We start from the raw sequence: 17817 nt of genomic DNA on the forward strand, positions 1-17817 counted from the left end.
TTGGTCCAAAATTTGCATGTCACCGCCCTTGACTCCACCCACTAGTCTTCTGAGCCTCAGCTAGCTGCTTTTCTCCATTCTATGGCCGCTGGGACCCTCCTTTAAACTGCAAATCCCAGAATGCAACAGGAGAAGGCAGCCTGTGTGGAACAGCTGGACTATAAGAGGGTAGCGCAGGGTAATCTCTGTGGCCGGCCCCTCCTGAGAGGGAGAAGAAAGGGGCGGGGACTGTTAGGGAGGGAGCGCCAGAGAGCGAGCGCCAGCCAATGAGCGAGCGCAGGATAGAGAGGGGGCGGGGCCTTGTTACCCACGATAAGGAAGGAGGGAGCGTGAGTGAGAGTGCCAGCGAATGAGCGAGCGCGAAAGAGAAGGGGCGGGGACAGGGAGCGCGCGATAGAGTGCCCCAGCCAATGAGCGAGCGAGCGCGAGAGAGAAGGGGCGGGGTTTTCGGTAACCGCCGCCACCGAAAACAGCCTCTGTCTCCTTCCTTCCTTCATTATGGCGACAGGGCGTTAGAGGGAGAGGACGTTGCCGACCCCGTCGCCTCACACTCGAGTGAGCGCGGGGGGAAAGCGGCGTTCCTTTCTCCTTAAACCGGGGCGGAGGGCAGGATGGCGGCGAAGGAGGCTGAGGCAACGGCTGCCTCCTCCACAACAACAACAACAACAACATTAGCGACGTCTCCGCCCCGCTCCTCCTCCTCCTCCTTCCTCAGCGCCCAGGTCGCTCCGGGCTCCTTCCCTGCGGCTGCTTCCAGGCTCCCTCAGCGACGGAGGCGCCTCCTCAGCCACGCCGGGGCCGCCAGCTGAAGCGCCCCGCCGGGAGAGGGACTACACAAAGCGGAGGAGAGGAGAGGAGAGGAGAGACGATAGCAAGGCGATGGGGGCTAAACAGAGCGGCCCGGCCGCCGCCAACGGACGGACCAGGGCTTATTCCGGCGGGGACTTGCCTTCTGGGAGCGGCGGCGGCGGCGGGGCGCCAGGGAGGTATGGCCACTTAGCCCCGCAAGGAGGACACAATTTGGGACAAAGTGGAGGAGCGGCGTCCTCGTCGTCGACGGGGGTCCCTCCTGTAGCGGCGCCTCGGAGCCGGTCCCTCGGCGGCCCTGCCTCCTCTTCTCGAGCCGCCGCACATTCTGCCTTCAACATCCCCAACAACAGCGGCGGCGGCGGCGGCCTCTACGGCTCCCAGGACTCGGTCAACAGCACCCCCGAGGAAGGGGGACGGGAGAGGGCCTCTGGAGGCGGAGGAGCCGGAGGAGGGGGCAGCGGGCCGCGGCTGGTCATCGGCTCCCTTCCCGCCCACCTTTCGCCTCACCTGTTCGGAGGTAAAAAGGCGCTGCGCTGGAGAAATAACCCGGTTTGGAAGCGCTTTCAGGCTTTGTCTCACTCTCTGCGATGGATTTCTGGGAGTTGGAGTTCGTTGTGGGGCCCTCCAAACTCCAACTCCCAGAATTCCATAGCCTTTGGCTGCCTCTTTCAGCTCAGTTCCACTTTTGATGGGAAGGTTCTTATTTGCCAGGAGCAAAGGTGCCGCACGGGGAATGGAATAGGACTGCTCTGCTCCTCCTTCCTTCCTCCTCCACCCTTTTCAGTTGATTACAGCCATTCTTGTGCAACAGCCTGGATGTCCCTCTCAGAGGTCGCTTTCTACCAGTCTAGGAAGTGGAGCTACAGCAGACACACAGATCAAGCCCCTTCAGACCGAAGACATATGATTTCCCAGGGCATCTGCATGGAGTCCTGCTGATCTAAAAGCCTTGTTTGTTGTATTGTTGTTGGGTGCCTCCAAGTCGTGCTGCTAACTATGGATCAATTACCATTTCCCAGCTGTCCTTAGTAGGAAATGCACTGTGTTTCAGTAGTGATTTCAGTGAAAGGTGTTCCAATAGTCATGCTTACTTGGCAGGGATAGACAACACCAGGACAGTATAATGATCAACAAGTGGTTTTGTATTGAAGAGTCCATAGTCTTAAAAGGGGTAGGGATGCCTGCAAATTGGGTGGGAAGGTCATCTAAGAGATATTTAAACCTAATACACTCATTTCTTGTTGTGTTTCTTTATCACAAGCTTTTGCTTTCTATTTTGAAGTACCGGAAACCGCTTTTTCTCCTGTTCGGATCTGGGTTTGCTTCTCACATTGTGGGCAGTGTGTTCCTCTTATTTTGCTGCTTATATTTAAAAAATACCTTTAGAACAGGAACTGGAAAACTGAAATGAAACCTTCAGCACTACCATTATATGTCTATAGCTGTTTTTGGTTCCTGTGTAAATTCTTCTGGCTACGACTTAGATAATTAGGGCTTAATTGGGTAATACCTTCGTGCATCTATGCCCTGTATTTAAATCTGACTGAAGTCTCTATTTAGAGCCTGCTTTAGAAAATAGAAGGCGCTTGTTCCTATTTTTAGATTAATGAACAGCCCATTATTTTTATAACCCTGAAAGAAGGCTGTTGTAACTAAGAAGTTTTCTTTCCCTAGGCAAAAATATTCAGTTGAGGCAATGGAAGTTCTCATAGCAAACTTCAATCAAAATAATCCTGGAGTATAAATTACATGATGTGTAGAGTTCTTAAAACAACATGACATGTAATACTATTAAGGATGAAAAGTGACCTGTGCAGTCGTATAGCCAAACTATCTGTTTAACGCCCTGAGAAGTAAGAGTAGAAAGTAATTTACTGGTTAGTAAGTGTAAATAAAACTTAACAGAACATTCTTTCTTGTGGCGGACAACTTGAGACACGGATTGATTACTAAGAATAGCCTAAATATCTTTTCTTGGTTTTGTAGTCTTATAAAAATCTGACTTTGTCACGGCCTTACATTCATTTAGCTTCGGGATGAGTAACATGTGGTCTTTAGTTCTGTTTTTGGCCATCTCTGCTGTCTTGCGTGAGGCTTTGGATAGCTGAGCACTAAGGAATTTGTGAGAAGCCTGCATGAACATTACAGCAGCTTTGTATAAAGAGAGAGACTGTTAAGTGCGTACATTATCGTCTGCATAAGTGTGATGATGTAAAATGGGTGAGACATTCCTTTCAAAACTAGGAGGCTCCTGGGATGGTGGCAGGTGTGTCTGGTTGGATCAGCCTTAGGATTGTGTGTCAGGAAATGCCTCAGACCTCCATCTTATCTCCCAGGATCATTTCTTTTAAAAAAAGAAAGCTGAAAATATACAGCCAGCAAGAATTACCATCTGTATTTTTCAAGTGTGTGGTATGTTGGTAATCTTGTTCTGTACAAGATGGTTAGTTTGCATATACTGCTTGTATTTTAAATTCAAGGTGCACATCAATACAATGTAAAAATATACACAAATAGACAATATGCAAATTAGCAGGCATTCCTTACAAGGTTCAAAATAAATGTCAGGTTTAAAAAATAAATGTCAGGGAAGGCTTGCTCAAATAAGTGTGGTTTATTCATAATTTTAAAATAGTTGCAGTATGCAAAAGAGATTCCACCTCAACATTAGGAAGACCTTCCTGACAGTAAGAGCTGTCCGACTGGGGAACACATTCCCTTGGAGTGCAGTGGAGTCTCCCTCCTTGGAATCTGTCGGGGTGCTTTGATTTGGATTTCCTGCATGGCAGGGGTTGGACTGGATGGCCCTTGTGGCCTCTTCCAACTCTATGATTCTATGTCAAAGTTGTAATGAAACATCATTTCAGGGTAGGTTTCAGACATCAGGAGCATACTAGGGAACTCTACACATCTCCTCAGAGACTGGATCAGGGGTAAGGGAGAAGGGGGTCTCTCAGATTTATAAATTACTATGTTGTAGAGAGCCAATGTGGATTATGCATTGGACTGTGACTATGGAGGTTAGGGTTTCAGTCCCTGCTCAGCTGTGGAAACCACTGGATGTCCTTGGGCAAGTCACACTCTCTCAGCTTTAGAGGACAGCAAAGGCAATCCCCCACTGAACAAATCTTGTCAGGAAAACATAGTAATAGGTCGGTCTTCTTGGGTTTGCCATAAGTGGAAAGGACTTGAAGGCATGCAACAACAAACTTGCTTTATAGCTTTAAAATTAAAATAAAAAGACCCACCTCAGGTTTCCAGCACTTGGAGGCGTCCCTTTTAATAAAACCAACATAGCATTATTTCTGTAGCTACTGTGTAGATTGAAGACTGTACAGTCTGTATAGGATGAACTTCAGTGATTAAAATGTGGAATGTTTGCTTAGAAGCTTTTATATTGTTTGACTAAATTATTTTATGTAGTTTGTCCATGAATTAAAGCATTTTAGTGATGCCAAGAGGGGTGCTTTTTAGGATATTATTTTAATGTACATGTTTTAAGTTTTTGATAAAAGTGCAATAGGATTGTTTAAAATGTAGATCAGGTACCGGGTTCCTTCATCTGCTGACAACGTACAATGACATAGATGTTATTTCATTAGAGGTTAACAGCTATTGTGAATGCTGTATGGAATGTAGTTGTGTCAAGTGCCAGCAGCATGCCTGTAATATTTGTGAAACTCGTTAATCTTTATTTCCTTGTAGCCTGTGCACATTTACATTGTGCTGATGATAATAGTACAGTAGACCCTCCTTATCCACGGATTCAAGCATCCACGGCTTGAAAATATTCCAAAAAAGTATACATTCCATATAGCAAACTCTGATTTTCCATTTTATATAAGGAACACCATTTTTCTATCCCATTATATTTAATGGGACGTGAGCATCCACAGATTTTGTTATTCACGGGGGACCCTGGAACCAAACCCCAGCGGATAACAAGGACTCACTGTACTTAAAAATAATGTTTCTGCATGTCCCTCTTTTAACATCCTCTTAAACTTTATATTTAGAACCAGATGATATATTACCACCTATATCTCCTACTGAGAAGTACTTTTAGAGGTGGACACAACAATGTTACCTTGCGCCTGTGTATTACTAAATTGTAAGGAGCCTGTTTATAGCAGCATGTGCCCTTGTGCAGTACAGTGGTCCCTCCACATTCGCTTGGGTTATGGGTGAAGAACCCCCAAGCCTGAGGGCAGGGAACCGTCTAATTAAAAGATTGTATGTACAGTGCTGTTTAAATTTACAGCGCTTTATAAATAAAGCTTAATAATAATAATGTGGCAAAATGGCAAATAAAAATAAACCACCCTTCTTTTTTACCTGAGAGAACACCCCAATGCTTGAGGACCTGGACATCCCTTTATTAAATCCACAAATAATCAAAGTCACAAATGTGGAGGGCCAACTGTAGTGTGGCACCCAGGGAATTAAACATTTCTAAGAACAGCTTTTCTAAGAATAGCCATGAAAATAAACTTTTCAGTAGTAGTGCTTCTCACCTAAGGGCAGTCACATTAAAATTGACTCAAGGGTTTTGTGAACAGAGCCAAAATTATGCAGATGAGGTAATGGCTGTGTTTTCAAGCTGTGCATGTTTTACAAACCAATTTTAGTTAAGCCCTTATACCAGAATATTATAGAATGCATGTAATGTTTTCTTATTCTAATTAAGCAACATACACTTTTAACTGTTTATTAATCTGCTTTATGCACAAAACCATAAGAAAATAGAAGATATAAATAATAATCAGATCAACTGTAGCACAGCCATAAAACCTAAGCAATGACTTCAGGAGAAAACAACGAAGGACCAGTCCATCCATCAGACTTCAGCAGAGAGGGATGAAAGCAGGTCTCTTCCATCAGCATTGCTGATCGATCAGCTCTATTGGGTTCCCCCCTCCCTCAACTGTTTCCACTCTGGTTGGTTATTATGAACTATGCTTTATCAGTAAGATGTGTTGCCTGGGTTTGCTTCTTCCTTTTATGTCATCTATTTTAAATTGTAACCCAGTGAACAGAAACGGTCTTGCTTTTATTGATCTTCTGTAAGCCTCCTTAGGAAGCATTTTTGCTTGAAAAGTAGGTTAAAATGCCTTAAATAAATACTAGTAAATAAACCAGATTAGGACAAGTTAAGTGAGATTCTGGAAAGCCTGGAAAATTTTTGATACTATCTAGGTTCTCTAGGAAGGGACTGCCAATTATGGGAAACAACCCCTTGTTTACCTTCTGCCTAACCTTGGAAGGTGGAGCCAAGTAAAGGGCCTCCTCACACAAGCAATGTAATATTCAAGCTACATTCCCAACAGTTGCATCTGCCAACTAGCTTCACGGTTGCTCAGGGAAGTTCTTCAGCAATCATTAAGAATGATATTTATTTATGTATGTATGTTGACTTTTTAGAAAACCTGTTTGGTTTGGAACTGTGTGCAATAAAAGGCAAGTTGTGGGCTGGTGAAGGATGCTGTTTCATGGGATTCTTACAAAGAATGCTGTGCCTTGATCAGATCCAGCAAAACACTTATTACATTAAGCAGTGGTGTATACGCAGAATGTTTAACACATGTTTTCTATGTGTTAACTGTCCTGAGTGTGCCTTCACTAAGTTTAAAGTTCTCAGCATATTTGTAGTGATGTGAATTTGTGAAATAAAACAAATACACACCCACCCGTTTGCCTGTTGATTCTAGAATTGTGCATTCCTGTAGAAGTCACCTTCTTTTGGATCTAGGGTCTGATATTAAACAGAATAAATGCTGTCAGTTTTGTAGAATAGTAGCATCTATCATTTTTTTAGATTTTAATTTTCTGGGAGGAACTGATCATAACGTGGATGTGAACAAGGTTTTCTTTTAACTGGGTTTTTCTCTGAATTGTTTTGTGCAGCACTGTCTGGTCCAGAGCTGAGTTAGACAGAACTCTGGGTAGAATTACAGCCATAGCATTTCCATTATGTTTTTTAAAAATTATCCTCTACAGTTCAAAATTTAGGAATTTCTAATTGTCATATGAATATCATGCACAGTTCCCTACATAACCTACCACTACAGAGCATGTAAACAGGGGTTTAGATTTAATCACAGTAGTTTCCTTGCTTTGGTACACATGATCTTGTGGCAATTTGTATGTCAACAAACTTGATCTTGGTAGTGAATGATTTGGAGACCTCCTTTTAACTAGTGCAAGCTTGTTTTGGGTGTGGTTCCCAGTAATTGTCTTGTATATTTTAAACACATTTCTAATAACTTTTGCTATTTGGAATCTTATTTTTTGTTTGTTTAATCTAAACATTCTGAGCCTTTATTTTATAATTTACAATATATTAAGGAAAGGTTTCGCAATATGGGAAGTGAACATTATTGTTTCTAGCAGTAAATGCAGCATAATATGTATCACCATTGAATGCTGAGTTTGACAACATTTCTTCCATGGCTTTCATTTTGTAACATCAAAGGAATTTTTTAGAAAAACCTAATGTTTAAGTATATGCATAGCAAGGTATGGGGAAATATATCTCTGCCATGAGAAATAATCTGCAGTTATTTCCCATGATATTTGAAAGACCTATTGATAGAAATTGTGTAAGTCTTCTAAATGCAGCTTTTATTTCTGACCCGTTGTATTCAGAGTTCTTAGGATAGTTTATTACTCAGAAACAACATAATTACTTTACATGTCAAAGAAATTTGAAATTAAGTTGGATGTGAATAAACTGTTGGTGGCTACATGCCACTGGCAGAAGCAGGGAGCAATTTGGGGGCATGCCTTCTGTCTCCTCTCCTAACCAACTGATAGGAATGGAAAATAGCACTTTTGTCAGTTCTCAACTGACCTCTTGTAGGTGGCTGTAAAGACCAGGCCAGCTCAACTTCTCCCCCAGACTACAACCCAGGTTCAGTTCCCTAGTCAACATGAAGGTTATTGGGTGACTGTAGACTACTCACTGTGAATCTAACCCACCACACATTGTTATTACATGGCTAAATTATGGAAAGAGAACAATACAGTCATCACCATCCAGCCTTGTCTCATTTTGGAAACAGTGCAGGCTCAGGCTTCTTGTCTGGATAGTATTTGCATGGGAAACCACTAGGGCAGCCCAGGGATATTGAGGTAGGACTAGGAATGAGTCCTGCCTAAAACCTTGAAGAGCCTTTGGCAGTCAGAATTTGATAGTAGTGGGCTCAATTTGGGTTGGGATTTATGTGACTCTTTAGATGTTGCTGGACCACAGCTCACAGCAGCCCAAGTCAGTCTATCTAATCGTGAGAGATTCTGAGTACAGTGTGCCCTTGTTTTATGTGGGGGATCCGTTCTGGACGCCCCAGGTAAAACAAAAAGTGCGGCTGAGCCCCATTACAAGTAATGGGGTTTGTGCTCATGGTATGTGGGGTGTGACGGTGGCGCGCGCACGCGTCATGGACACACACACCATTGTTTCTTCCGGCGCACAGCACCGGAAGAAGCAGCGTATAATGCGCCCACTTATGATACGGGTGCACTTTTTGTGGATTTGGTTATTCGTGGATTTTATTAATATGTTCTTTCTAGGAATATCTAGGTCTTCCAGCACAACTCTGGAACTCAGCTTTAACCAAAAATCTCACTGAAGGACCTAGAGATTCCTAGAGGGAACACTTCACTAGGCATTTGTAGCTCCTCCAGCACAATTCTATGGTCAGTGTCTGGCAGATGTTGACCACAGAGGTGCACTGAAGGATTTAGAGATTCCTAGAGAGGTGTTCTCTCAGGTAAAAAAAAATAGTTTTTTTGTTGTTGTTGTTATTTGTGGGTTTTCCACATTCATGGTGGTCCTGTGCTCCTAAGCCCAGTGAATGCAGAGGGACGAGTATATTCCATCTAGGAATCTATTCTGGGTCCTTCAGATTGGCTTTATAGCCAACTTTTGCCAGAAGTTGTACTGGAGGAACTAGAGATTCCTAGAGAGAACACTTCTCTAGGCATTTGTATGTCCTCCAGCACAATTTTGTGGTTAGCTTCTGGTGGATGTTGACCATAGAGTTGTACTGGAGGACCTAGATATTTCTATACAGTGCACCCGCGTTATACCCGAGTGCACTATACGCAGCTTTGAGATTATGTGCAAAGATGTGTAGAGCCGTGTGGGGCCCAAGGGGCGGCACGTCCCATCAGAATGAATGGGGTGTGTGCCCTTGGCACGCACGCGCTGCTGCATGCACGAGCCCCATTCACTTGAATGGGGCTTGAGCATACACGGGATTTGGCTTACACGGTGTGTGTGTGTGTGTGTGTGTCCAGAATGGATCCCCTACCTAAGCCAAGGGCGCACTGTAGAAGTGTTCTCTCAAATTAATTTTTTTTCTATTTGTGGTTTTTCCACTTTCATGGAGGTCCTGTGTCCCCAATCCCAGCAAATGTCTAGGGCCCACTGTATTTAAATAGAATTCAGACTTCATATATTGGGAGTGCAAACTGATGAAAGAACATCAGATGTGACAGTGGATGTTGGTCATCATTCTAAATGGCTTGTCTGTCCTATAGTATTTAAAAAGTGATTGGCTGACAAATTACTTCCTGACCTCCAGAAAGAGTGTAGGAGACAGAAGGACTGTAGGAGACAAATGATGGTGTACATTAAAATAGTTTATTTCAAAACCTAATAGCTCAGATAGAAGAAGACAGACAGGTGGCAAAGGAAGATTTCTGTTTGACAGTATAGGATGGAGTGGAAATCTTGCAGCCCTCCTGATGCTCTTGGGCTGCAACCCCCAGCATTCCTCACCATCGACTAGGATGGCTAGGACTAATGGGAGTTGTAGTCCATCTGGAGAGCCATATAATTCTTGCACTTGGAGTCTGTTTATTTTTGTTTCTGTAACTTCTGCAATATAGGAATGTGCTGGCTTAGCGGTTAAGATGCCAATTCTGACAATTGGATGATCATAAAGTTAGCAGTTGAGACCCGAGTGCTGCATGATGGGTGAGCTCCCATCACTAGTCCCAGCTTCTGCCAGCCTAGCAGTTCAAAAGCATGCAAATGCAATTAGATAAATAGGTACTACTTTGGTGGAAAGGTAACAGCGTTCAGTGCAGTCATGCTGGCCATATAACCACCAGAGCAGTCCTCGGACAACACTGGCTCTTCTGCTTAGTGTAACGGAGATGAGCACCGTCTCCTACATTTGGTTATGACTTGGTATTCTTTCTGAACAGCTTAAAAATAGATATTAAACCCCTAAAACATATTAAATGTAAACAAATCCACATAATAAAACTGTACAACCAGTGACAGGATAGCACCAGTATGAAAGTTTAAGGTATTGCTAATAACATATTTCTAGTAGTTAACCTTTTAATTATAACAACCATTTCTGAGCTTTGTTATAAACTTGGGCTTGCCAGACTTATAAGTTAGTGCCCAAGTTCTGAGTCCAAGTGAAATGAGGTCACTTTCATGTACAAATAAATCCAAGAAGGATTATGCATGGGAAGGGTGGATGTAAGACAGAGCAGAAATAGACAGAGATCACTTGAATTTCTCTCTCTGTGTGTAAAAGAGCATGTGAGCAAAAGAAAGTAGATGTCGGAATAGCAGTTTTATTAGAAGTGTACAAACAATTTTCTTTACTTAAAATATAAAAGTTATTAGAATTATTATGTAAAATCTATTAGATACATTGATGGTATTGTCCTTATATTATTTTGATATCTGTGTTGATGGGGGGCAATTTTATTTGAGAGAGGCATGGAGAAATAAGTGAGTTCTTCTGTGTTGCTTCTCCAGTCAAAATCAACCATGGTTGCTACTTTATAGGTGATTCTGTTACAGATTTTTTTAAAAAAGAAAATCATACAGCCACAGAGGTCTCAGCTGATATCTCTTTTGGTCAGCTGGCCTAAAGAAATGAATAAGTGCATGCCGTTGGCTTTCCAGCTCTACCCAGATCCTCTGACAAAGGTCTGATGTGTCCCTTTTTAAGTTTCACTTGATGGTAACATTTTACTTACTAAAATACTCAGTAACTTTCCATGTGCTTCAGGGTTCTTTCATTGTGCAAGACATAATTGTTGGCCCTCTGATCAACACCCACGAGAATTACATAACTTGGTGCTATATAGGTGTTTCTTTACTCTAACTGGAATGTTAACTAAGCATACCTAGTACAGAGCTAGCCTCTGAGTGTAGCCTAACAATTTTACTCAGTAGTACCATGCGCCCTTGCCTTACATGGGGATCTTTCTGGACCCCACCACATAAGGCAAGTTCCGTGCGTGCTTGAGCCCCGTTGAAACTAATGGGGCTCGTGCATGCGCCATTTCCTCTCATTTCCTCAGCTTCAACATAAGCTGAAAGCTGCATATAATGCACCTGCGTATGACACGGGTGCGCTGTACAACCTTCCCAGGACCTTGTAATTGACCTAGTAAGTATGCATGTGCATGCATGTATGTGCACATAAATAATTTAAATCTGAAGATGGGGCTAGGTATCTTAAGGATGGGATAGAAAAGACCACAACTGCAGAATGCATATAATAAGAACATGAAACGTGAAAAGCATGAATCAGGTTATATTCAGGTTATATATTGAAGAGGTTATATGCATAAATAATGGGTGACAGAAGTAGAGTCAGAATCCTGAATGCAACTGTTTGGCAAATTATATGTAGGAACAATGAGAACTGTTATAATAATCAAAGAAATAGAAGGCAACAAAAGAGTAGAACAAGGGACCTCTTCTGCAAGATCCAATAAATTAAAGAGAAATTCAAACAAGATGTGGGGAGGCTTTATAACCGACCGAAACACACTGTATGATCAAAAACATTACATTGAAGAACTATTTAAAAAGAGATGATAGAATAACAGATTCATTCATTCAAGGAATAACATTTTGTTGTTGAACATTTTAGAAAGGGAAGTGGAAGCCACTTTTAGAACACTAGGGAGAAATAATTGACTAAAACAGATGGCATACTGGTAGAACTTTCAGGCTACAGAGACAAAATCTATTCAAATTTTAATTAAAATCTGCCAACAAATATGAAAAATAAAAGATTGGAAACACTTAATATGTATTTTATTCCCTAGGAAAGAAGAAACCAGGAAATGCAGTATTCACTGGACCATTGCATTAATGTCTCACAAAAGAAAAAGTGCTGCTCAAAAATTTTATAACAAAGACTTTATCATATATGGAGTGAGAAATGTCAGATGTCCAAATTGTGTTCAGAAAAAGGAAGAGTCATATTGCAAACATAGGTTGGATAGTAGAGTATACTAAAGAATTTGAGAATGAAACCTGCCTGTGTTTCATACATTGTGTATATCATGAAAAACATGGTTCACTCTCAAAGAAATGGATGTGTCATATTCAGTTGTCCTGATGTGTAACCTGTACTCAGGATAAGAGACCAGAATATGGAGAAACAGGATGGTTTCCAATTGGGAAGGGAGTCAGGAAAGAATGCATTTTATTACTCTGCTTAGTTTAGACACAGAACATATCATATTTTAAACTTGGAGGAAGAGTTGTGAATATTGGAAGAAGGAACATTAATTTAAGCTATGTAAATGATACCATACTACTAGCAGAACATTGGAAAGACTTGCAATGACGATTGGGAAAAAAGTCAAGGAGAAAAGTACAAAAGCAGGCTTACAGTTAAACATTAAGAGGAAAATGATCACAGATGATGTACATAACTTTAAACTGGTTGCTGAAGACATCAAAATGGTCAAAATTCTTCCTCTGTCTTGGCTCAAGTCATTAACCAGAATGCAGACCGTAGTCAAGAAATTAGAATAAGGCTTGGAATGGCAACAATGGAAGAACTAGATGAAACTCTCAAGTGTAAAGATATATAATTGAATACTAAAGTCAGGATCATCCATGCCATGATATTTCCAATTGCTGTGTATGGGTTGTAAAAGCTTGACATGGAGAAATATAGGACAGGAAGAGAGTACAATATTTTGAACTGTGGTGCTGGAAGAGAGTACTACTGATACCACAGGTGGCCAAAAAGACCATGTCCAAGAGCAAATCAAGTCTGAACTCTTAACTAGAAGCCAGAATCACTAAACTGAGGCTGTTCTCTAAAGGCACCAGGCCCTGTCTGATCTGGGATGCTAGGCATGATCAGCCCTGGTTGGTACTTGGATAGGAGACCACCAACGAATACCAGATACTCTAGGCTGTATTTTAGAGGAAGGAACTGGCAAAACCACCTCTGAGTATGCCTCGCCTAAGAAAACTCTGTAAAATTTGTGGGGTCAGCGTAAGTCAACAGGTGACTTGAAAGCCCAGTGCACACACATCCCATACTTTGGACGTATCATGAAGCAACATAACAAATTAGAAAAGGCTATAATATTTGGTAAACTTGAACAGTGTAAGAAAAAAAATAGTGCGACTATGTGAATAATCTCACGCATGCCAGGTTTGTTATTCACACTATGGAACTGCTTCTATGCACATCTCTGGGAGTTTGGTTGCTGACATGTGTCAGTGCTCAAATAAAAATGGAGATGATGATACAAATGTAGTCAAAACATGTTCAAGGCATGCAGAGTTTTATCCCAGTTTATCCTGTGTCTAACTGCATTGGTTATTCATACTGCTGATGATACAAATCTTAAAAAAAAAACCTCAGGAAAACGCCCAATATTGATTATCATAGGTTAAGTGGGTTTTTTAAACAGCCTCTCCCCCAAACTTAATTGGATGCATTCGAAATGCATGTGAACAACAAAGACTCAACCCAGATTCATCCTGGATTATTTTCACTGTCTGAATTTGCCTGGAGACCTCATTCCAAAGAGATTGACTCAGTAAAGGAATCCATGGATCTGAGTTTGCAAGATCTGCGTAGAATTGTTAATATGTTATAGGGTTTCTTGGAGCTCTCTGCTTCTTAGAGTTGCCTTCTGTCAAAGCCAAACTTGGCAGATCAGTAACACCGCCAGTGCAAGAAGGAAGTTTGTGCCTCTCCTTGCAAGTGATCACAATTGTATAAACATATTTGTTTTCTTTTTATGTAACAGATGGACAGTTTCTTTGGTATCAGAATTCATGACAGGTTCAAGAAAAGGTCACTTCCTGTATTCTGAACCTAAAAAGACCGTGCATAAAATCACAATTGCTTAGGTATGCTCTGTAAATTTGAAAGTGGATCTCAATGAAAGTGTGAAGTGACATTAAATTTCTTAATTAGATAAGCAGATGAGATGTATATTGAATTTGGATTGAATTTGCTTGGTAGAAAGGAAAGAGACGTCTTAATTTTTAACTTGGGATAGGAATGTTTATTTTTAATTTCAGAATGATGTTAATACCAGATTGACCTGGCAACAAAGGCACATTCCTGATCTTCCAGAATTCCTGACAAGTCTGTTTGCTTTTTGCTTTTTTTTTTTTTTAAAAAAGAAGTTAATAGACTCCCTCAATGGAGTGGACTATATATATGAGGACCATAAGTTTAAGGATAAAATAATAGCTCTTTTTTTGTACCTGGAACACTTAATATAGTCTAATAATTTTTCTTATTAGGGTGGGATACAGACTGCCCAAAAAGGGTGGTCTGCCGCCTCCTCCTTTTCCGCCAGCGAGAAGTCGCAGCTGATAAATTGCGCGGCTTCCCACAGGCAGAAAAAGAACCCACAAAAAGCAGGTTCTTTTTTGTCGCGGTTGCGATGCCCAAGTGCGCAAATGGCACACTCGTGATGTCGCAAGCATGATGCGATGTGTGGACACTATGCGTCCATCCCGTCGTAATGGCGGCGCCCATGTAGACATGGTGCCACCATTTTGACGCCACCGCAACGTGCTAGGGTTGCGGGGCGTGCAGTGGCACCGCCCTCTCACAACCCTAGCATGAATCCAGGCTGGTGCAAAGTGCCGGTCTGGATAGCGCCTAGTTTTCCTTTCCCTTTTAGACCTAGCTGAGGGACACACCATTTCTAATTAAGTAAGATTAAAAATAAAAACCAAAGTAATGTATATACTCATGTATACATCTAGAGATTTTAGAGCAAAAAAATGATCCTTAACACCTGGGTTGACTTATCTACAGGTCAGTGTAAGTGTTGTACCTTAACTCTTATCTAAAAAGGAACTATCCCCTTTTCTGAGTAGAATGACAAAATGCAAGAATTTAGTCTGTCCCAGGAGACCTGAAAGAAGCTCTGACCAATTTTACCATCTCTGTCATGGTTATGCTTCTGACCCTTTAAAATACCTGGGTGGGAAAATGGTAGTGGTGGCAGTTTTTTGTCACTTCCATTCAAAGAAGCACTTTGGCTTTGAAGGATCTCAATAAGCCATTTGTACATTCTTGTCAGCTTTTCTGGGTTAAAATCAGTCAGTTATCACATTAAAGTTAAAGACTATAATCAAGTTGCCATTCTTTTTTGCTTTGCCTTTTCATCCTTTCTGACGCGCGCGCGTGTGTGTGTGTTTTCTTAGCCCTGCCTGTGTCTGACCACCTCCCCTGGGCATTGCATAATCACCATTTACCATAGTTTCCTCCTTATCCATTTTGGGTGAGCACAGACATGAAGTCAAAGGCTTTCATGGCCGGCATCCATAGTTTTTTGGGGGGTTTTGGGGGCTATGTGGCCATGTTCTAGAAGAGTTTCTTTCTGACGTTTCGCCAGCATCTGTGGCTGGCATCTTCAGGGAATGCATGCCTGGAAAAAATTGTGTGTGTGTGTGTCAGTGTCATACACACACACACACACACAGTGTGAGCCTGGGAATGCAGGAGTGGTACGCATTCAAATCACTCCTGCATTCCCAGGCTCACACAGTATATACCCAACTTTTTCCAGGCAAGCATTCTCAGAAGATGCCAGCCACAGATGCTGGCAAAACGTCAGGAAGAAACTCTTCTAGAACATGGCCACATAGCCCAAAAACCCCACAAAAAACTATGAGCACAAACAGTTATACCTGCTGGAATTTACCCTAAGATTTACCCTTGACTTACTCATAGGACATATCAGAATCCATAATTTTGGCCCTAAAACCTGCCCTCTATACATGATGTTGATTTATAGTCTAGTATTTACAGAAACATAATTCTCACAAGAAAATTGTAGTTCTTAGAAGAGTTTTAGCTTATTTAAATTCCAAAGTGATCCATCCTTGATTTCCTTGCATTCAGCAAAGCTCAATCCCTTGTGCAAGTCCAATGTAGTATTTTTTTTTAATAGAACTGCTTAATTTCTTGTTTTCTTTTATGCAAGATTGCAGTGTTCATTCACTTGCCATTCGTGCAGGAGAAAATCTGTGTTTGAGATGACAGTGTTAATATAGGCATGTGAACATGCTGTAGCATTGTCCTTTTGCTTGTATGGAAGTTCACTGTGATGTTAAAGTTTAGGTTTCTTAGGTTGCTGGGACCCATAACAATTCACCTGTTCTTGAAAATTTGTTCTGAACTTAGAAACTTCCATTTAGTTATCACTGATACCATAATATAAAGGATAAAACAGAAATCTATAGGGAAGCTAACATGAACCTGATTTGTAATCTCAGTTGAGATTACAATAGACAATACTACAGAAACCTGTATTTCTAGAAAAGACAGAAAACGTACTTGAAAAGTTTTGCAGGGTGTGGAAGCTTTGAGCATGGATTTTTTCTTTTGGATAGAAATTCTTGCATCATATTTAAGTGTTTCTGCTGTCATCCTAGAAATAGATGCACTTGTGCATGGCTCCCCCCCCCCCCCCCGCCATCTATAAACCAGGTAACTGATAGCTGCCAAAAATCAACAGAATTTTGGGTGAGAGAGGTTAGGCTGAGCTGCCCTCAAAGCATGTGTGCAATTTTGTATGATTATGGGGATAGGGGGGCATTTTAGTTTATGGGCTATCATTATTAGAATATGAACCCTTTGTCTCTATAGTGGTCTCATGAAGAGTTCATCAGTTCTTTTGCATTGTAAACTGCTTACTCGGGTAGCATTTTAATTGTTAGTAAGTATCCTCTTAAATGTATTAAATATAATATGTAAAACAGCGACTTGCATATTCTTACTCTAGTAAATAAAAAACAATTTGCAAAACACAATGAAAACTACTGTTCCAATGGTACTGTATGTCCTCATGTGGAATTTTATTGTACTAATAAGAATAAATAGATAGTGCTTAGCAGCCAAGAATTAATGGTATCCACCTTCTGTTTTTTCTGTTTAACTTCCAGTAGCCTTTATATGTTGTTGCCTCTTTTACTCCTGCTTTATTCAGGCTCTGTGCTGGAAAAGGCAGCAAAGCAAAATAATTTTATTTCTCTGTTGCTGTTTTTTTTACTCTGGTTTGTAGTAGGGATGTACGGATGTTGAGGGAGGAAGTAAAAGGTCAGTTTTGACTCCTTACTAACAGTCCTGTTTAGAGGGGAAGGTACTTCATCTGTGTACCCTCTTTTTTGTGTCTTTGGATGAAGAAGGGAAACACACAGAATACCCCCAATCCCATATTCCAGAGGGGTATGAAAATTGGATCTTTATGTTATTGTCCATATGCTGCAAACACTATAATCTTGTGAAGGCGTGACTAATATTTGCTTTCAGGCAAAGAATTACATAACAGATTTTGATTTTCAAAATTTGTCCATCTCTTTTGTGGGGGATGCCTAAATATAGGGTCCCCAGGGAATCTATTTGAGAAGGTAGGGTTCATCCCCCCTGCCATCCAGATACTGAATCATCAGCTGTATGCACTGCTAGTGTGTTGTGTACTTCAGAAATACTGCTGTTACAGAAAATAATTGTGCAGCAAGTCTGCTGTTGTTACTGGACTGGGATTTACCACACACATTTTCTATCAAAATATTTGGGAAAAGTAAGCAGACTTAAATATTGATCTTAATCTAAAGTATTTGCAAGTCATCTTGTCAAAGTGAAACTGGAAAGAGAAAAATCTTTCAAATTATGGAATGCTAGTTATCAAATATTTATCTTATGGGATATGTATTGTCCTAGTAACTTCACTCTATTATAT

The 17817-nt window shown here is 41.2% G+C and overlaps 1 protein-coding gene across 1 annotated transcript in view; it reads left to right on the forward strand.

Moving 5' to 3' along the window:
• The first annotated feature begins 473 nt into the window (after window positions 1-473).
• The window catches only part of ZNRF2 (zinc and ring finger 2), a 56504-nt gene continuing 39160 nt past the window's right edge, over window positions 474-17817 (forward strand). The window contains exon 1 of the mRNA XM_089532837.1: window positions 474-1327. Coding sequence (XP_089388963.1) covers window positions 880-1327 — 448 coding nt within the window. The 5' untranslated portion in view covers window positions 474-879. The remainder of the gene's footprint in view (window positions 1328-17817) is intronic.

Source organism: Sceloporus occidentalis, unplaced genomic scaffold, assembly GCF_023333645.1.
Source record: "Sceloporus occidentalis isolate IW3139 unplaced genomic scaffold, rSceOcc1.0.p SCAF_7, whole genome shotgun sequence".
NCBI classification, from domain to species: Eukaryota; Metazoa; Chordata; class Lepidosauria; order Squamata; family Phrynosomatidae; genus Sceloporus; species Sceloporus occidentalis.